General features: G+C 48.4%; 6 protein-coding genes across 6 annotated transcripts; 1 reads left to right on the top strand and 5 right to left on the bottom strand.

Annotated features, from left to right (window-relative positions):
- Nucleotides 1-4,404, bottom strand: MGA2 (the record flags this gene model as incomplete). Its single annotated transcript, XM_031147032.1, has 3 exons — nt 1-132; nt 189-3,659; nt 3,712-4,404. 3 exons carry the CDS (start codon nt 4,402-4,404, stop codon nt 1-3), a joined length of 4,296 nt encoding a protein of 1,431 aa, XP_031008571.1.
- Nucleotides 4,405-6,440: 2,036 nt separating this feature from the next.
- Nucleotides 6,441-8,534, bottom strand: SOD2_1 (Na(+)/H(+) antiporter; the record flags this gene model as incomplete). The annotated part of the gene is made up of 6 exons (XM_031147033.1): nt 6,441-6,833; nt 6,891-7,122; nt 7,170-7,673; nt 7,850-8,279; nt 8,344-8,425; nt 8,499-8,534. The coding sequence occupies 6 exons, from the start codon at nt 8,532-8,534 to the stop codon at nt 6,441-6,443; spliced, it is 1,677 nt and encodes a 558-aa protein (XP_031008570.1).
- A 650-nt stretch (nt 8,535-9,184) lies between these two features.
- Nucleotides 9,185-10,226, bottom strand: rnh1 (Ribonuclease H; the record flags this gene model as incomplete). Its single annotated transcript, XM_031147034.1, has 3 exons — nt 9,185-9,545; nt 9,605-10,034; nt 10,091-10,226. 3 exons carry the CDS (start codon nt 10,224-10,226, stop codon nt 9,185-9,187), a joined length of 927 nt encoding a protein of 308 aa, XP_031008606.1.
- Nucleotides 10,227-11,604: 1,378 nt separating this feature from the next.
- LHYA1_G002057 (putative 6-phosphofructo-2-kinase) lies at nt 11,605-13,705 on the bottom strand (the record flags this gene model as incomplete). Its single annotated transcript, XM_031147035.1, has 3 exons — nt 11,605-12,627; nt 12,676-13,375; nt 13,464-13,705. The coding sequence occupies 3 exons, from the start codon at nt 13,703-13,705 to the stop codon at nt 11,605-11,607; spliced, it is 1,965 nt and encodes a 654-aa protein (XP_031008599.1).
- A 3,084-nt stretch (nt 13,706-16,789) lies between these two features.
- LHYA1_G002058 (Uncharacterized protein) lies at nt 16,790-17,431 on the bottom strand (the record flags this gene model as incomplete). Its single annotated transcript, XM_031147036.1, has 1 exon — nt 16,790-17,431. One exon carries the CDS (start codon nt 17,429-17,431, stop codon nt 16,790-16,792), a length of 642 nt encoding a protein of 213 aa, XP_031008610.1.
- Nucleotides 17,432-17,968: 537 nt separating this feature from the next.
- On the top strand, nt 17,969-18,880 carry ptaR3_2 (Pestheic acid cluster transcriptional regulator; the record flags this gene model as incomplete). Its single annotated transcript, XM_031147037.1, has 2 exons — nt 17,969-18,388; nt 18,437-18,880. 2 exons carry the CDS (start codon nt 17,969-17,971, stop codon nt 18,878-18,880), a joined length of 864 nt encoding a protein of 287 aa, XP_031008609.1.
- Between the last annotated feature and the right edge of the window lie 1,370 nt (nt 18,881-20,250).

The raw sequence follows: 20,250 nt of genomic DNA on the forward strand, positions 1-20,250 counted from the left end.
TTAGACTTCGACGATACGAGCTTGGTCGTTCCTGCGATTTCGTATCGCATCTAGGAATTTGGAGGCGCGCGTGTAGACCTGGGGAACGCGGTTGTAGAGCATGGCGAGAATGATAATTGTGAGGAGAGGAATCTAGAAGTTATTAGAACAAGGTATACCAAACACTCGATGAAGGAAAAGGAACATACCCAGATAAAGAACAGATTCCTATCGCGACTAAGCCGCTTCACCTTCTCCGCATGTGCCAACCTCAACTGATCCTGCTGTTCCCGAGTAATCGTATGCTTTTGCCCAATCCTGACCGTGCTCAACAGTACCGGCTTCTTTTGTACCGTAGTCGAGCTCTCGGCTTGTGAGCTATCGGTTTGGTCGAAAAGTTCCGCACATTTGTTATCCGCTACAGCGTCAGCAGCTGCTTGTGATGCGGATGCTCGCTTCGTATCTGCATCTCCTTCGGGGAAGATTTCTTCGTATGCTGGAGGTGCGGCGGGAACAGTGCCGGAGAAGAATTCCCACCATCTGTAGTCGTGCTCTTTGGAGCCTTCTGGTCGATTATTACCTACCAAGTTACTGATACGGCGAACCATAGGAGCGTTTGGTAGGTACGCCTGGTAATCTGGAAGATTCGGCATTTGTGGGAGGTGGGGTAAGTTGAGGTGCATTGTTTGTTGAATGTACTGCATATTAGCGCTCAGCTGGTCTCTGATAGCAGTCATAGCTGCAGTAGGATATGCGAGGCCTCCTGTTGGAAGATCTGGCAGCTCCAAGACTGGATCATTCTCATCGGCGACTTCCTCTTTCGTGGGCTTCTGGGCGCTGGGCCTTCTGGATCTCATCCAGAAAGCACCATCAAGAGCCGCGTCCGCATCCTCGTCCTCGTACTCATTGTCGCCATCATCGCTATCGTCGCTGAGGGCATTGTCAGCCGGTGCAAGTGTTGATGATGGCTCCCAGAGTGATCTCAAAGATGTAGCACTGGTAGTTCTGCTTCTCAAGGAGGAACCACTGCGAGTTCTCGTACGGTATTCGATGCGGCGAGCAACACGGAGTACCTCTTCCGACGTTGCCATATCAGAAGGAGTATAGCCTTGCAGACTTCGAAGAGTTGGATCAGCTCCACTCAACATGAGACGTCTTACGATCTGGGGATGGCCGTGTAGTGCCGCGAAATGCATTGGTGTGAAGCCACCTTTGTCTCGAGGTTCTGGATTCGCACCACGAGCGAGTAGCCCAGCAACAAAACGGTGCAGACCGAGAGAACAAGCCAAGTGAAGCATGGTCTGACCAGAAGCTCTTCTGAGGTTGAGACGAGGCATGTTCGCGCTGTCATCAAGATCGATTAGATCCAGACATTTCAGAAGTGTCGCCTCAACATCAATACCAAACGTTGCAGCATTGAAGCCAGGACCCTGCTGACTTGAAGGGCCGCCGCTGGGGGAATGGGCCGCTGATGCACCCCATGATGAAGGCCCATCTCCAACAATCCGCCTAGCTAGATCACGAACATCTTCCATCTTGCCTGTCATTTTATGACCCAAGACCGATAGCGCGGTTCGAATTATTTGTTGTTCATCGTCATCCACATACTTAAAAAATGCTTGTTGTTTGGGGATAGGTGGATTGGGATAGGGTTGCATTGGTTGCTGCTGGTGTTGATGTTTGAACGTCACAGGTACCATGCCAGGAAAGGCGGCAGGCGGCAAGAGACAGACCAGAGATGTCTCACCCCAGAAGGTTGTTGTTGTAGCTTTGGAGTCGCCGAACATCACTTCTAATCCCTGGCAGAACCCACTTCCCAAGCAAGTAACCTCAATGCCTCCTGCTTTGGGCCCTTCATTCGGAATCAACTTATGTATCGTCGGTGGTCGATGTGGGTTGAGGCTCAAGGGTATCCCATAGATCCCGTTAGCAACAGCTTGGGCTATTTGAGCTTGCTGTTGCTGATATGCCTGTACGCTGGTCCTCATTCCGTTCGGGCTTGGGGCTCGACTTGGATGAGCTGAAGTTGGCGCAGAGTACAATTGCTGGGCTAAGGCTAAGTTTTCCACGGATTGAGATCTGTTATGATTGGAAAAGAAGATATGGTCATTACTGTTCGGCGTTGGAGGGCCTGTATTATATTGCTGGGGTATAGCTGTCGAAGGCTGGCCAAATTGTTGCTCGTTTGACGGAGGGAAATTGGTAAAACTAGGGGTAAATGGGGATGGAGCAGTGGAAGCTGTTGCACTCAGAGATACCGGAGGGGCTACTGGTCCAGGTTGTGCCGTTTCCAATCTTGTCATGGCTAGAGTCGTAGGGACTTTCCCCATACTAGCCTTTCTTTTCTTTGATATGGGACCTGATGTTGTGGATGGTGATGTCTGGCGAGATTGGTTGCGAGGTGTCATAGTGGTAGAGGTGGAGTGTGACGGTTGCGGAGAAGCTGCAAGGCTCATCGAAGGAGTGAACTGCTGTGGATTAAAGTTTCGTCCCATGGCCTGCAAATCTGAGCTGGAATGAGATAGGCGGAAAGGAGCCATGGTTCCTGCCGGGCTAGGATTCATATCAAACGTCCCGTCGCTTTGAAATGACCCTGATCCAGAGTACATCTGTCCGTCCGAACCATTTGACGTTTGTGTTGTCAAGGGTGGCATATTGTGCGTCTTGTGGTCATCGGTGATCATGATAGAAGAAGTCATCTCCTGAGCTATTAAGCGGTCTTGGTGATCCTTGATCGTGAACAGAACCTGGAATCCATGCTTTTCGTTTTGATGTCTGCAGTAGCATGCAATTCTCATCGGTGCATCCACTTGCAAAGCACCCTCGGGTACAAATGGCTCTGCTCTGTCTCCGGTTACTTCCGTCGATGGTTGGCTTGTAGGGGCTTGCCAGTCCTTAATCTCATGAGTGTTGAAGACGATGACACGCTTAGCCTCATATTGATGCCAAGATTCTTCCTCTTCAACCTTCTTCACCTTCTTTCGGGCTGCTCGTTTCCTCTCGCGAATTATACAACCAGAGCAGATATTTACATCGCCACCGTTCAGGGGTTTGTCCTCCTCATCCTCTTCATCATCTTCCTGCTTTTCTTTCGGAGTCGACCCCGCCGCCGCCGCAGCCCGTTCAAAGGCACGCCGCCGGTTTTCTGGGTTCTGCATAGCACTAGTGCATACTAATGTTGTGTATAATTCCAGGGTATCCGATGACCGCTCTGCCGTGGGCTTTGCTAGTAGCTTTGGCTTAGATATTGTGTGGGTTGGGAGATGAAGTTTGCTGACACCCAAGGGCATTGGAAAAAGTGTCAGTTTTATGGGGATTTGAGTTTCCACGCGAGACTTTAGGGGAGTCGGGTGGATGGTCAGGACTGGTTTAAAGGGAGCACCAATAGTCGCAAATCCTTGGGGGGGTGCCATTCTTGGCATAGGGTGTGGATTGAGCCCATGAGGGAAATTAGGGAGTCCATGCTGGGGGTAATTCTCGAATCCAATGGGCCATGCTGAGTTGGGAGGACCAGCACTTAACATTGTCCTATGGAAGTCCACGCCAGCAGCTGGAGAAGGGGAGGTATTCAAGAAAGCCGCAGGTGATGATTCTTGGCTTGTAACCATAGCAGAAAGGGGCGAAGCTTCTCGGGAACCTGAGGTAGTAAGTCCGTTCATAGATTGGGTTACGGAATGTTGCTACAAGTAATCAGTATGCATAAATTAACACCTCCCATTCAGAAAGACTTACCGAATTCGCCTTGTTGTGACTCTTATTTAATTTATTCTTCAACATCGGTGACTTCTTCCGTGACGTAGCGTATTTGATGGTTGGCATCTCCGGTGAGTCTGCTGGACCCATCCCAAAGGGACTTGGACTGCTCGCCGCGCTCTCGAAATCGAAATCGTTCTCCATAGTCTTATCGTTGAAGTCGAAATTGTTGTTGCTCATCGAAGCAGGATTGATAGTTCCATCGTATGCTCCAAAGGCTGACATGTCGGTTCCTCCCGTAAGGTCCTCCATTTTCCAGTCCCCCATATCCGCATCATCGGTCATCATCAAGTCGCCTGGAGTCAGCGCTGACCGCGTCGACTCAGAACTCGACTTGCGCTTGTATCCAGAGGATTCCGAGGATGAATCTTTGTATGAACCGGCAGAGGAGGTTGTGGAAGGCGTAGAGAGTGATTGTTGCACACACGTGTCCAGCAGCGCCTTGTCTGGCAGTGGGCTCTTAGCTGTCGGAGCTGGAGACCCAAAATTGAGATACTGTGATGTATCTGTTGCGAAATCTTCAGCTAGGAATATGCCCGGGCTATTGGCAGCTTCGAAGCTGGAGTCGAAGAACTCAAAGTCAGGGTCCAAGTCCAAATTACCTGACATATCCGAATCGATAATAAACGGCGGCGAGCTCGCGGAGTATACAGGCTCTGCAGAAGTCTGCATGACCCTTTACGAATATGCGGAGTGTTGTGACACAATGGATCGAGTATTGAGGAACGCTCCTCGGACAATGATTTCTTCCTCCAAAATCCCCGCGAAAATCCAATTCTTCAATTCTCCACGACCCGTAGTAATTTCCTTCCAGACTGTGTCCAGTGTCGCGGTATGCAACCAATCACTTTTGCACATTCGTCAGTTCGACATGCTGGTTGCTGGCCGAGGTTTCGAAGGAGGCGGGATTTGACTTCGCTGAAGCTCGAGGCCGCTTCACCGTCTCGGCGATCTCACAAAATGGTTTCGGTGGCTGACAACGATGATCTGTCCTCAGCTATGCGTCGTGTGCTTTAAGGATATTAGCAATGAGGTTCTCCAGGCAGGCAATAATCTGAGAGTACAGGTTGTACTCAGTCGGTCGACACAATGTCGGTCCAGTTTTGAGTCTGAAGTGAGAAGTGGAGTAGAGACAAATGTAGGGACCGTCAGGGAATGGCGACTGAGATGATTGGCTGCAAGAAGGGACTTAGGGTCCTAGTAAAAGCGGGTCGAGTTTTCCTTTAGGCGAAGCCGAAGGATCAAAAGAGAGGAGGGGGAGGGAGGCGTAACATTTTGGTATTTGGTATTATTTAATATTTGATTTAATCAATTGTTTCCTGTTATTAGAATAGCTATAACACCATAGTGTACCTAGGTAGTTTTGGCTTTACCTTTTTACAGCCTTCTAGATGTGTCTCAATTAACGTCCAACTAGGTACGTACGCACTCTCGCCGATACTACCTTACGTATAACCCGGAGCAGAGTCTATCAATAGCAGGCACATAACATACCGTATATAGATGGCACCATATCAAGATCAAGAGGCAGTACAGTCAGGGACGATGCAATGCAACCTATTACCTTATTCGTACGACCTTCTATTCATGTACCAACATCACCAACCAACCACAGATTTAACCTGGACATCTATCTATCTATCTATCTATCTATCTACACTACCCGATAACCCTCCCTCCTCCAAAGCCTTGAAAATATGAATAAATTAAATCGACCTAGGTATACACGCTGCAGGCTTCTCTTCCCAATACAATCCTCCCTTTCCCGCCATCAACCACGCGGAAATACTCGCCCATTCCATTCCATTTTACCTTTCTGACATTCGTCTTCCTTGGTACCTTGTGCAGTAGTAAGGTACGGCAGGGCATTACCTACCTATCTTCGACGGCTTTTAAAGCCACTGGCTCGCTCGAGAATCAAGCCCCATATACGCGGAGAAGAACGGATTACGACTCCCACCGACTCCCACCCCAAGAATCCATTAAAAACCTTCTTTCTGTCCATCTCCCGGCCTAAACGTCACGGATTTATATATCCCCGCCCCGCCTCGACGGTTCTTTCCTCCTATGATCCCTCCCGCTCCCCTCCCCTCCTTATCTTCCCGTAAACACGGCTTATCCTCCCTCATTCGGTCCGTAACTTAACTTAGAGTTGGTGAGAATCCAGACCTCGTCATGACTGAACCCTATTGTTTCTTTTCTCGACCCATAAGATAGCTTCATGCCCATTCATGCAAGCCATACGAGTACATAGTCCGGAAAGGAATGCACAGCACAGCACACTTTCCAGGGTCCCGTCCCCGTCCCTCCACATTCATAGCTGGCGGCGACGGGAATACTACGGGGGGCTCCGCAATCGCACCAGTAAGTAAATCAAGTACTGATAGATAGCGCAATTAATCAGGGTGTTTTGGAACTTGGTCTTCCTATTCGATTGGTGGCGATATAACCCTGAAAGTTCCGAATGGCTACCTCGATACATTGAAATCTTTCCCTTTCTCTCATCTAAATCTCATTCTATAATCCAAAATACAAACATCATCCCCCAGAGCTGGAACACTCGGGTGCTTCAGGGACCAGGGTAAGTTATGACTACCGTTTTCCTTTGCATGAGCTGTCTATAGATGAAAAGCCTCCACGCCATGGCCTCTCCTAAATCCCCGAAACTATCACTTAGATCAATCCACGCCCCCAACGCCGCACACCCGCTATGTAATCCTGTCAGTCCCAACAACAGCCGCAGGTTCGTCATCCGGAAACTTAATCGTCCTATTCACCGCGATATTCGGTGGAGTAGACGGTCGACTCAGCCTCAGCTCAACCGGCGTGGTCGCACCCGTATTAACATCACTAGCATCATGGATAACCGACCCGCCAATCCTATAGATCGGTCTCGTCGAAGTGGCAGCAGATGAAGGCGAGCGATCATGACCACGTCTTGGTCTTCGCTCCCTCAAGACACCTGTTGCGGATGGCCTGGCGCGGTCGCTGACGCGGGATACTTCGTCTCTTTCTTGGCTGCGGGATGTAAAGGCGCGGGAGAGAGTTCTGGGGAGGAAGAATCCAAGTTTGCCGAGGGGAATTGAGAGGCCATGGACCACCTGAGAGATATGAGATGTTGGTTTCCGTATTTGAATAGGATAATGCGAGGGACTTACGATACTACAGATTGCTAGAAACCAGATGACGACCATCATTATTTCACTTAGCTGCTTGGCATCTTCTCGTTGCACGCCATCTACTGTGATTGTCTCGAGAAACTCGAGGCTGATATATAGATAGAAAACGGCGGATACTCCGATGGGACCAAAGAAACCAACGAAGATCGCTTGCCTCGTATCCTCGATTTGATGTATGAGCTTGTGGAATGCAAAGACCACAGGTAAGCGCCTTTTGATGTTAGCTATACCTTTCAATGGATGGTAAGAGACTCCAACCTGAAAAGCAGAATCAAGATGCCCAAAAATATCAATCTGTAGATAGGAATAACTGAGTTATGAAGAAACATGGACCAAGGACAAATAGCACCAAACCACATAAATATAGACAAATTCAGCAGCATATCAATAGTCGGCTGCAGCGCATCATCTTCAGTCTCGAGACGAAACCAATCGTCCCACGTGAACGCATTTCCGGCAATGAAGCAAGCCAACACATCATCACTGCCGATCATGCCACAAGTTCCGACGATGAAGAGAGCGAGGGTGATGGCAAAGACGAGAAAGCTTTCTCGATCGATGAATCGTTTCTCTTCGGCCCAGTGCAGGAGCTCTTTCGCGATCCAACCAACTGTTGCACCGTAGATGACGCTGAGGATGATGGTGTAGCCCCAGGTTTCGCCGAACCAAAGGCCCATGGCTGTGCGCGCCCCTCCATGTTGGCCAGCACCTCCTTCACTGGTGTATTTGATCAGGTAAAGGGCGAAGAATAGAAACGGATAGCTGATAGATCAAGAGTCAGTAAGGTATGTATCGTCCAAAATAGTGGGGCTTTAGAGTGACAGCTCAAGAGTAAGTGGTTGGACACAGAACCTTGGCCCTCCAAGCAAGCAGACAGCACTGGAAAAAGCACCCAGACAGAACTCCCACTCCAAATAAGAAGAGAAATTCAAACATACCCCAATCCATCATTAGCCCCGCTCTCAGCCACAACAATCTTCTGCAACCCCGGAGGCACATTCTTATCCGCAAACTTCCCTTTAACAATACTATTACTCAACACCGGATCAGTAGGCGTGACACACGCCCCAATAGCCAGAGCTTGCAGAAAGCTAATGCCTGGCACGAGTCCCCACACAAGCAAACTACTCGCCAGCCACATGAGCGTCATGACAGGCCCCACGAGTAAAGCAAGCGATTTCCATTCTTTCTGCAAATAGCGAGAGGGTAGTTGGACGCCCGCAAGAACGAGTTGGACGCCGAGCACGAGACGGGTAAAGTATAGAGTTACGGCATTGAGGGATGCCTGTGAGTTGTTGGTGTAGTCAAGGGGCCTGACGAAGTTTGTGGCGTGAGGGGAAAATATTACGCCTGCGAGGAGGGAGATTACTTCACACCCGTATCAGCAATTGCATTTCACGGTTTGGAAAAGGTGGGACAGGGAAATACATACAAGATTCAGACAAGTAGAACTTCTCTTTAAAAAGATAAGATACAAGTCCATATAAAGTGATAAAGCCGCCTAGCACGGAACACTGTCTATTTGTTAACATTCTACTCCCAATCAAACCTCTGGCAACAAGGATGGAATTGGAAAGGCAAACAAACCACAATGTTGAAGTTTGTGATAGCAAGCGTAGGCATTCTATCAACTAACACCACTATCGTCCTGATGGCTCCTTGGACGAGCAGTAGTGCCTGCCACGTTGGAATGCGGTATGTGTTATGTGTTATTTGGTATCTTCAGTTTTGCGACTAGAGATATAGATGCTGTTGAGAAAGAAGCTGGAAAACAAAGCTGGGCATCTGCTGAGTGAAGGTTTGTTTACTAGTGTATCTTGGTACTGTACTGTACAGTAACTTATCTTATCGTCCATCCCAGTTTAGTCCCGTCCAGTCTCATCATCCCGCATACCCCACTTGTTCCCGAGACTGACACGTGCACGTGGGGGCATTTTCTAGGCGGGGTTTGCATATATCAACGTTTCAAGAGGAGAAATAGGTCCTTGATTACTCGAGTAGCTTCAATTGCTGTTGAAGCAACGAGGTAATTATCCACCCAAGGCTGCAAAATGACTGTCCTATCAACAGCCGCGTATTAAACCTTCCTAGCAAAAGAAAATGATACTCCTTATAGTACATACAATTAACTGGTGCTCTCCATATCATATCAAGGTCCAAAACCAACAAGTAGATGCCGTGATCTCCCAGAGCACCCTCATTGTCCACAACTATTTAACCACTCCAGTTTTGCGTATCGTTATTTCAGAATCGATTCCCGATGTCGCCCTCAATTACGAGCGAGCCTTCCTGGATCCAGCAACTGCCAATTCATCAGCAGCAACATTTCCCGGGTCATCATTATGACCCTTAATCCACGTAAAGTCCGTTTTGACACCAGCAGCCTCTCGCCGATCAATCAGTTTCCTAATCTCAACCACGAGATCTTTATTTGTAACTTCCGCGCCCGTGGATGTCCTCCATCCGTTCTTCATCCAGGTCTTATACCAGGTTGTAGAGCAATTAATACTATAATTGCTATCAGTGATGATTTCCAGCGGGCGGTTCTTGGGGGCCATTTCGAGAGCTCGTTGAATGCCGGTCAACTCTGCTCTTTGATTTGTCTGGTTACCTACGAGAGGTTCCGAGACATTGCTATTACAAACTTGTTAGTGAATGAGGAAAACACCATTGGTGAAGACAAGAGCACATACCGAGCATCGCCAACTCCAAAGAAAACCCCTACACCAGCCTGAGCACCCCTCTTTCCATTTCCTCTCGCCGCGCCATCAGTCCAAACCTTCAGCGGTCCATCATCCTTCAACTTCTTTCCACCCTCCGTACTAGCAGCCGTCTTTGCTTTCTTCGCTGGCGGATTTTCCCCGTCCTTCTTCGCCACAGCAGTACCACTATTCTTCCCACCACTCCTAACAAACTCCTCCGCCTCCTTCCTCGTAGCAAATTTCTTATATTTAGGCCCCTTCACATCCTTGATCTCCGCCGCAGCTTCGCCCCAATCTTCATATACACCCGGGACTCGGCCCACAGCTACACCGTAGAATTTATCGCCTGTGGGTTTCGCACCTGCGGGGGATTTGCCGGCGACGAAGTCGGCAGCGTCTTTGTGTGAGAGGAAGGATTTGTCTTTGAATGAAGCTGATTAGCAGACGTTTAGGGGTAGATAGAGAGAGTGGGTGTACATTGAGCACCGCGGAACCCGGTAGTGTTTTCCTGGCAATCAGCCCAACTAGTATACACGCCTGGAGTCTTGCCGGCGCGGACGCCATAATATTTTGTGTCGTCTGTCAACTTGCGTTTCTTAGATGCCGTGAACATAGTGATGTGTTTGTGTCTGCTTGTGCGGTGGTGCTGGATAGCTGTTTGCGTTGCGTGGAATGTCGAATGAGCGTGATGTTGTGTGGAGTTAATCTGAGTCGAGGTCAAAGGTCAATGTTTGATAAAGAAGGAAGGAGGGGGATAAAGAAAGGAATTGGTGCAGCCGGCCACTCATGCATGCATACTGTCTTTATGGATCACTAGAATGAGGGGTCCTTACGAGGCTAGATTGGCTTGCTAGACATCGATCTGGCAATTGCGGCAGTCAGCAGATGCTGCGGAGTGATCTCCAGCTTCCAAGGTACCTGCCCATGGAGTGGAGTGCAGATCTGGACTGCGCTGAGTACAGTTTATCGGTGGGTTGACGTGGGGAAAGGAAGGAAGGAGGCAGGGACAGCTAAAAGCGAGCAGAAGCTGTCTTGAAGGTGACCCCTGAAAACCCGTTGACACTGCAGGAACAAGAGCAATATCAAACTTTCTTTCGAAAGCTGGGTTTGCTTGACCTTATTTATCAAACGATTAATTTATGAAGAATTATTCAATCATCAATTAGCTCGATCTTACATCTGCTAGGAGACAATGGCCAGAGTCGGAGTTTTTAAGCTACGATATTATGTACTCGGTCAATAGCAAAAACTTCGAAATGCAGTGCGTCAAATAAATGTCTCACAAGACTAGTTCATCCATGTTCTCTGAATTATTTATTCCAACCTGGCACGGTGCCGTCTAATGTACTGTACAATCTGAGTATCCCAGTTGTCGATGTCTATCTATCAGACGCATTGTATAATGGGAGCGATTGCCGGGTATAAAATCTAAGCAAACCCAGCATGTCCCTATAATGCGCCTTTCCATGCCAGCCCATTCTAAAATAAGTAAAATATACACTCGAACGCCAGCCCTTGCTCGCTATGCAGAATCCCAAAAGAAAAGTCGGCCTTGAAATATCATACAATGCGAAGAAAGTGGGTGCCAGCCTACTAGAGTCTTGTCCGTCCCCGTAAAACTACATTGCCACCGCCGTGATCGAAGGATGAAATATCCAACAACACCTTCAAAGGACATCTGAAAAGTCCAGTGATCGATAGGCAAGGCCTAGACCGCCGAGAGATGACTGATTCGAAGATATGATCGGAGTCGGTGCATTAGGTATACCGTTATTAAGTAAAAGTATGGCTCTCATGACATGCAATTCGCGCTGTGTCATGATTCCGGATAGAAACGGAAGAAAAAGCTAGATGTGAGAGGAAAGGTTATTCGTGACATTATCGTGGTAAGTGGAGAGTTAGGGCTTGGAGGGGCACCCTAGGTATTTCGATGACCGCAGCGTCGCCGTTGAGGAAAAAATTTCAAGAATTAGAATTGGAGTGTTCCAAGGCTAATTCCCCTTGACCGTCTCTTTTTGGGGCTTGAAGTTGGGAATCTCGTCAAACCAGAAATCTTTCTCGTTATACTGGTAGGCGTGGACCTCAATACCATATGGCTTGGGCTCGATTGAGACAAGCTGTCCAATAGGTACGTCTAGGTCCGCAATATCATCCCGAGTCAGATCCATGAAGTAGGCCATCAAAACGCGGCAGACGGAGCGATGTCCAATGATCAGAACGTGGTCCTTGATTCTCTCAAGTTCGCGCACGATGTCTCTGACACGACTAATGACCTGAAGATAGCCTTCTCCACCAACACCGGGGTAAACGTATTGTAGCTTGTCCCGATCTCGGTGGACATATTCTTCGTGATGGTACTTGAGTATTTCCTGATAGGTCAACCCCTCGAAGTTGCCCGCGTGAATTTCATTAAGCATCTCCCAATTCTTTACGTCGTAATTCTCATCATCCTGGAAGGCTTCAGCGGTCTGTATACTTCGCTGTAACATCGAGGTCCAAACACAGAAGTTTTTTGAGTCCAGATCTCCCAGTAGTTCAGGATATGGTGGAGTGCGATCGCCTGCTTTAGGGGGAAATAGGGTAGCGGCCCGAGCTCGACTCTCCTGGTCTGCCTCCCATTCAGCTCGCTTATGGGTAATGAAGTTGTAAAGCACGGTCCCTTGGTTACGACCTTCCTCCGTGAGATTTGAATCGCCCCCTATTCTTCCCAGGACATTATCCTCTGAAGTCCCATGTCGCGTAATCCAGATTTGTCTCGGTGAGAGATTAAAGGTTGATAGATAAGAGGCAATTCCACTAGTGAGAAAGCCCTGCAACTGGAAGTGGATGGCTTTTCTTCCGACATCAATCATCTTGATGTACTGCATATTATGTTCTTCCTCGTATGCTCCGAGCGGAACGTAGGCGCTCTCATAGGCTTCGACACGCTTCTTAAAGTCGGACAAAGCAGACTCGGGGTCCTTGTCCTTATAGTCTGGACCCCGGAGCTTCAAACGCATATTAGCTTCTAGCAGCTACGAGATATTAGCAAAAATCTGCGATACAGGTGTGGCAAAGCTTACCTTCTCATCTTGACATACACTTTCAATAAAAATTACGCCTAGCTTGGGTTCCCGCTCCTTGACATGGTTGAAGAGAGTTTGACGACGCTCAATTGTACTGTTCGTAGCGTCAAGAATGCCCACAGAGCCTTCCCCAGTCAAGAGAAAATCGAGAAGCTCGTCTAAAGTTGATAGAGCTACCTGCTCTCGTATCTGAGACGCTTTCTGGTTCTTGGGGTCAAAGAACTTTGCGGACTGGTCCATAACCTCGGCGCTTGGAAGCCTTGCCAATTCGTTGTTCTCTTGTTCAACTGGGTCATAACCATTCAACAGGATATGAGCGGCCTGAGTCGGCGCGTCCATTGTACCGGCTATAGATGCATGTCTCCCATTCCTTGCCGGAGAACCTGGGGCAGAAGTGGGGGGCGTCTCCACAGATCCATTTGATGTGCCAGCTGCAATACGTCTCCGATTGCCTACATTAAATATGCGAGTCTCGTGTTGTTGCCAGGAAAGGTACCTTTGGATTTTCTTCGTGATATAAGACTTTCCTCGAGCCGGCAACCCAACCATGATCACCACCAGCTTTGCCCCTACATCTCGTTTGGATATTTTCCCATCAGGCGAGACGCGGGATCTGGTCATGCCTGGGATATTGAGGGTCGTGGCTGGAGGTCGAACTCGAGGAGTAGCAGATCCGGAATTTTGCCTAATTGGGTATCTGTTCCAGATGTTAATGACATATCTTTAACTTAGAGCAACAATTTGGATTGGTTCATGAACAAGACAGGACGTGAAATGATACGTACAGTCTTGGGGAACCTGGAGCTGTTGTGGGAGCGCTCGTAAATGGGCTGTCACTCAGGCAGTGAAGGTTGCCATTATGGGGGCCGCTGCTGCCCATTGTATGCGAAATAAGGCCTGAAGCGGGAGTTGGAGGTGGAGGAGCAAGATGGGTCTCGTCGATAGCGTTTGGGGATGAGGTTGGGATATCATTTATATCGGGTACAGCAGTAGTTGTAGAGTGCGGAGTCGTTGAATTTGAGTTCATCATGGCGCGAGCGAGGACTGAATATTTTCCACTATTTTTTTGGGTCTGACTCTTACGTCTCGGTGCTGGGATGCAATTAGCAACTGCTGGTGGATTTTTCTACCTTTTTCTTTATTTTTCCGTGGAACTCTGCGGGAATCTGTAACTTACACGGTAGGAGCTCGTCGCAGTCACGGCTTCTATCAATGCCCACAGCAGAAAGTGAAGGCATAGAGCTGAAATGGCGTTGGGCGGATGAATGCTGGGTATGATTTTAAAGTTGGGGTTTTGATGCAGGTGCTTGGCAGCGCAGCTTGGCAGGGCAGGGAAGGAGGCGCCGCGCCACTCCACCGTCTGCAGTGTAATAATGCACCAGGTGATCTTGCGCTGTCTTGGTTCGACGAATCAGGTCAGGTTCGGTCAGGTCAGGGCGAGATGGCGAGACGAGGGATTTGAAGAGAAGTGCGAGTAATGGGTGGGACGCAACTTTCAAAATTGATGAAAAGGGCTTGAAAAGATTTCTTGGTGTGGCGGGCGGGCTTGGATGGATATTTTTTTGATGCTTGCTTGGGGCTGGGCTTGGTTGGTCGCTCGCTCGCTCTACGGAGTGGTGACTGACGGAATTGGCGGAAAAGCGGGTTCTAGCGGAGCCAAGTGTTTCCTCTCGACGGTCCTCGGAGTCCCTAAGCTAAGGTACCTCCACTTCTTTATGTATTATTGCGTCGCCCTCTGCTTTATCGCTGTTACTCGAGTACGGTAGGTAGGTATTCCATATGCAGAGTACCGATGATCCTGTCTTGTCCGCGACGATGACGTTCTCCTTCGGTGACTTGGCAAGGGATGAGATTTTCTGTTGTGAAGCGCAGTGTCCACATCTGATGAGAGAGTAGGGTAAGTAGGTAGGTTGCCAAGAGTGCGAGTTCAGTGCGAGTCCAGTGCGAGCACCGAAGCCCCCTTTATCTTCTGAATGAAGTGCTGTCACCCAGCCTGAAGAGCAGAGCTTCCTTCCGCATTGCGACAGAAGTCCAGGTCAGTCTCATCCACCAAATTCAACTTGGCTAGGTACGCGTACCGTCCAGTCAGGCTGAATGCATATGCAGCCTCGCCCCTCGCCCATTTGTTGGGCGTCCACTAGACACAAGGCCTGTGTATCGTGGGCACTTTCATAGGCTGCCCGTTCGAGCCGTTCTCATCCTTTATTCTCCAGAATAATTACCCCAGAATAATACAATCTGCGGATTTTTCGCGCACTCCGGGGTTCGAGATAAGCACTTGAACCATTCTGTGCTCAGTCCTACTTCCTAATTCAGCCAGCTTCACTTCATGACAGCATCTGCAGAACAGCAGCTTTATTCGCATGACTGATGTGGAAGTATAGTCCTTGCTTAGGGCACTGAAGTCTTCGCCTTGCTCAACGTAAGCCAGCCACAAAATACCTAGCCTTGCAGCACGAGGCTGGGCACTTGGCTTGGCTTGTTACTCGGTCTCGGGAAAGATCTCACAACGTCAAGGTTAAGCTATATTGGATTTAGTTCTGGCTATGGCCAAGAGCTATGCCAATACCAAGCTGTTTGGCTACGTTTTACTTGTCTCGTATCCTGGCTTCGCACGTACACAATGAATCAATGATAACTACTGTATATGTGCCAATACCCAGGAACCTTATCGTTTTATGCTGCCGCAGCCAAGCAACGCAGTCATCTGCAGATCAGGTTCCAACATAAGAGCGGTGTGCCCATCAGTACTTTTGGAGTCCCGTGGGCCGTTGTGCAATGGAAGAGGCTCGGCACTCGTAGTAGGTGTTTCTTGATCTGAGGGTCGGGCCGCGTTCTGAAGATCTGGTGTGTTGGAAGTTGTACGGAGGTACGAAGTAGTACAAAAGTTCCGGACAGGTTGAAGCGGCGAAGTCACATGCTTCTGAAGTTTCGTCGAGTTACTGCGAGTAGGTATATACCCCGCAATATCCTTCTTGTTCCGTTCCAGGGGCTGGGTTCCCGAAGAGATCTGGATCTTAATAAGTGAGACTGACAGAAAGCAACATATATTATGCAATTCCAGGTACTCGTGGTGAATTTCAAGATAATAGTTCATTCATGACCGCGCTCTAGCTGTCTATTTACTCCTCCAAAACAAACTCCCCAAGCCCTTCACATTGCCACCTTCTCCCTCAACGGCGATCGCTCCGGAACTGGAATCGTATCACTCAACACCGTCCTCTCGTACACCGGCGGCTGCACTCCCAGCTCCACCTCTCCTCTCAAAAGCACCTGTCCCTGATCCTTCTGATACGGTGGCAAATCCTCATATAAACCCTCCTCCTCTACCACTTCAGCTGAGCGAGAGGTGGTGAAAACAGGCCCAGTAGTAGTAGGCTGGGATTGCTGTGGCTGTTGCTGTTGCTGGGATTGTTGGGATCTACCTTGGGTGGCGAGCTTCTTGGCTTTTTTGGTTTTCTTGTGGCGCGAGTAGGCGCGTTCACCTGCGACTGCTGCGGCGCCGACGAGGAGGAAGAGAACCATTGTTTCTTTCTTTGATGAGGCGGGATTTGCTTTGGGATAGAAAAGAAGGTCTTTAGAATTATGAGAAATAGTGAGGAGAAGTCTATGGAATTGGACGTGGCGTGGAGACGCGTTTGAGCTTTGGGCTGGGTAAGATGTGTTTAAGGTGAGGTGGCAAATTGATAGATGGAATTGGATATGAATATAGGAATGGATGAAAGGATAACTGAGAAGAGACAAATGAAGAATTATATATCGATTGGTGACACTGTTACCTAAACACATCCTGCTATTATTTAAAATTATTTAAGGCACATTTATTTAGTATTTGAGTTGGTATTTGAGTTTAGGGAGCAGTAGTATGGAGGCTGAGTGATCTGACAATCCGATTGGGGCGGGCTGAGCCTGGCTCGAATAGGCAATCTAGTCCGAAACCGAAAGGTTCTTGAGGCTTTGATATGCTTCTCACTACATGTAAGTAGGCTATTGAGAAGTTAAATGGATGTCTTAGTAGTGATAGCATCTTCATTTCACTTGGTCCAGATATTTCACCCGGTCTGGATATGTCATATACTCGTCTCTCATAAAGTCATATCAATGCCAATCTTCAATCCGTCCTCGCCTCAACGACGAAATCCTCAAACTGGACAGCCAAATTGTCCCTCGCATCACTAATGGGCTTAGCAGCATACATTCCAACCCATAACTCCTCACTCTCATCAACGTCCCAAAAGGCCCAACTGATCTCCCTTATCGGCGTCTTGACCCCAAACCTGCCCACAAGCAAAACCCTCAACACACTCCCCCAACTCCCATCCTCTTCCTGCTCCCTCTCAAACTCCACCGTCACGCTCCCATTCCTCTCCTCCCCCCTCGTAGCCAGCGACAACAAGCTCCAATCGGCCCACTCGTCCGCAGCCACGACGCTCATCATCGGCTTGCCCTGGTAAAACTCGACGCCAGACTTGATCCAGCGCTTCTGCTCACTCCCTTTCTTCGGCGGCAGCACGAGGAAGAGGCCGCCTTGGTCATAGAGCGTCATCCATTCGCCTTTTGCCGTCACGTGGGCGGATTTGAACGAGGAGATGGGGATCGAGTGGTAGATGATGGGCGCGTTGAAATTGTCGATGCTGGGAGGTTTGCGCCAGACGTCGGTAGGAGCGACAGCAAGGAGGTTGAAATGGCCCTTGCTATCTGGCCCCGGAGAGGAATTCTCTGGGATGAGGTTTGCTGTCTTGAGCTCCACCATTGTATTGATTTCCTAGGTGTTGGGAAATAATTTCACACGTTCTTCAGGGAGTGGGAACTTGGAAGGGGACATGAAAAGCGAAAAAAGATCATATACAGAGGTGAAAGGGTACTTTTTTAGTTCGCACTCCGACTTCATGGAAGGAGAATAGAATAATCCAACGGGGTTCGCTAACGGAGCTCGGGGTTCTATGACGACAGGTGCTGTGGTATGCCTTCCAGGATTTGTGTGGTATCACGTGACATGGGTTTTCAGTACATACCGGGACAGATTTCTTTCGAGATTTGTGTGGAGTACACCGAGTACCTACTCTCCGAATAGTTGAAAGGAATACGTCAAGTTGAGTTTGTGCTACCTAGGTAAGGGAGGTATGTTTACTAATCCATGTCGGCTTGACTTCGGTGGTTAGCTTAACCTAACCTTCGTCTCCATCTCCTTCATATCTGCCACCATCTCGAGAGGATCTCTTAACAAATCTCTGACAGAATATTTTCAAGTTGTTCTATTTCTTATACTAATTGTCAGCCATCAGTCGCCATGTCCGGCCCACTCCGAAGCAAAGCAGGCTGCTGGACGTGCCGTCTAAGAAAAAAGAAATGCGACGAAAAGCACCCATTCTGCTCGACTTGTGAAGCTTTGACCATTACATGCTATGGCTATGGATCCAAACCCGACTGGATGGACAATGGGGAGAAAGAGAAAGCAATGGTGCACAGTATCAAACAGGTTGTCAAGCATACCTCAAGGCGAAAAGGTCGTCTCGGAGCATCCATAAACCAACTTCAAAACCGCTATGGCAAGAAGTCCGGATCACAGGTCGTCAATATAGCCCCTAAATCACTAGATGGTTCCTCTTCGTCTAGTCCTGACTCGATCCTCGATTCCGATCCTCCCACTGGACATAGTAAATCTCCAGCAAATCCAGGGCCTGCCGATACCTCATTAGATCCTTCAGTTGTAAGATGAAGACATTTTACAATAGTTATAAATATTGATTCAACATAGGATACATTGTCTGAGGTTCAGAGCACCCCGCATCATCCCTCGCCAGTGCTTGCAGTCTCAAGCAATGAGTCCGTTTTATTGATGCACTTTTTGGACAACGTTTTCTGTCTCCAGTATCCCTTCTATAAACCGGGAGTCCAGGAAGGAGGGAGAGGCTGGCTACTGTCTCTTCTATTGAAAACAAAGCCACTTTATCATGCCTCTCTTGCGCTTAGTGCCTACCATAGGAGTGCGATATCTTTAGCTGAGAATCGTTGTCCATATGGTGTTAGTGAGCAGCAAGAGCACCTTGCAATCTGCTTGAAAGAACTTCAGTTAGCCATGAAGAATATTGGCAAATTACTCACAGACATAACGATGTGCCCCAGAACCGGTTTGGGCACAATGGCTTCGTCAGTCCAACTTATTTTCTTCGAAGTAAGTAATTCTTTTTGCATTTCTTGATATAAATGTTAATATGATCAAAGCTTTTTGCTGGCCATGGCGACGCTTGGCGGTTCCATCTTCGTGCAGCCACTACTCTATTTAGCGGCCCTTATAAGTCTCATATGGCCACGCTTGGTTTGTAAGAACAACAGGGATTCCATGTTTTTCCTATTCTAGCATGTCTATCACGTTTGCATTCATCCGCTTAAACCACATGCTCCAAGAATGTCTCGCGGCTTCTGAGATATCGCTGAGAAGGCCTCTAAGAAGTCCAAGGAACACATGAAGCTGACTTCCCGTTCTTCGTAGAAAATCCCTTCATTCACCATCCGACAACGGGAGAGATGGACACGAAAAGCCAAGATCAGAAGACGTGGTGATTTTTAGATTTTTATCCGCCGTGCTCGCGTGGCTAGATATCGTATCTACTATCACTACAGGGAAAGTGCCTCGCGTCATCCACTTTATGCCTGAAGAGATTTCTTGCAGCTCTGGGATTAGACTGGAGAACGTAATGGGATGCAAGAACTGGGTAATGCTTCAAATCGGGCGAATTTCCGGACTTCATGAGTTCAAAACAGAAGCAATTCGACAGGGCCAAAGTGTTTGCGAAGAGTTTGAGAGGAGATCCGAAGACATCAGCAGGGAACTCCAAATTGGACTTGCAAGCAGCAGTCTATCGTTCCTGAGCGTCTCCGATGCTGAATTTGCGAGTGCATGCAACGCCTTTATTACCCCACATCAGTTCACTACCCATCTATTTGCTCTCTCGGCAACCATATACCTGCATCTGGTCATTTTTGGCTACCAGTCGGGTTCGGAAACTCTCAAGTCAATGGTCTCTGAGGCTGTTACGCTCATTCGAAGACATATTCCTGCAGAACTGACGCACGCTTTAGTGTGTCCATTGTACATCATTGGCAGCGCTGCAAGAAGTGAAGATGAGGCGCTTTTCAGACACGTCTTCTCTTCTCCCCCACTGCTAGATCCGTCTTTGGAACATCGTGCGAAGTTTTTGCCCATCCTGGAAGAAATTTGGCGTATGAGAGAAACTGGATGGGAATGGGAGACCAACATTCAGTTGTCTGGTTCGAGTTTGCTACTTATCTGAGTTGCGCCTCGTTTGAGTGATTTCCAAACCATGCGATACAATTGTCACCAAAACTGCAAATTGCCACAATATGTGCTTTTGCAGGGTTCTGTGAACTCTAGCAGCGCGGAAAGTTCCTATTATTAGTATGTAAAGGCTTTTCTAGCATACAGATCGTATCTGTGGAATTATTCAACTAATAGGTGCCAGGTCTTGCCTTTGTCATATCCTGGATCTTAAATGGAAAAGCGCAAACTGTACAACAATACCCCTGTATACAGAGCGGAATTGGCGGAAT

This window comes from Lachnellula hyalina (genome assembly GCF_007821495.1).
Source record: "Lachnellula hyalina strain CBS 185.66 chromosome Unknown contig00014, whole genome shotgun sequence".
NCBI classification, from domain to species: Eukaryota; Fungi; Ascomycota; class Leotiomycetes; order Helotiales; family Lachnaceae; genus Lachnellula; species Lachnellula hyalina.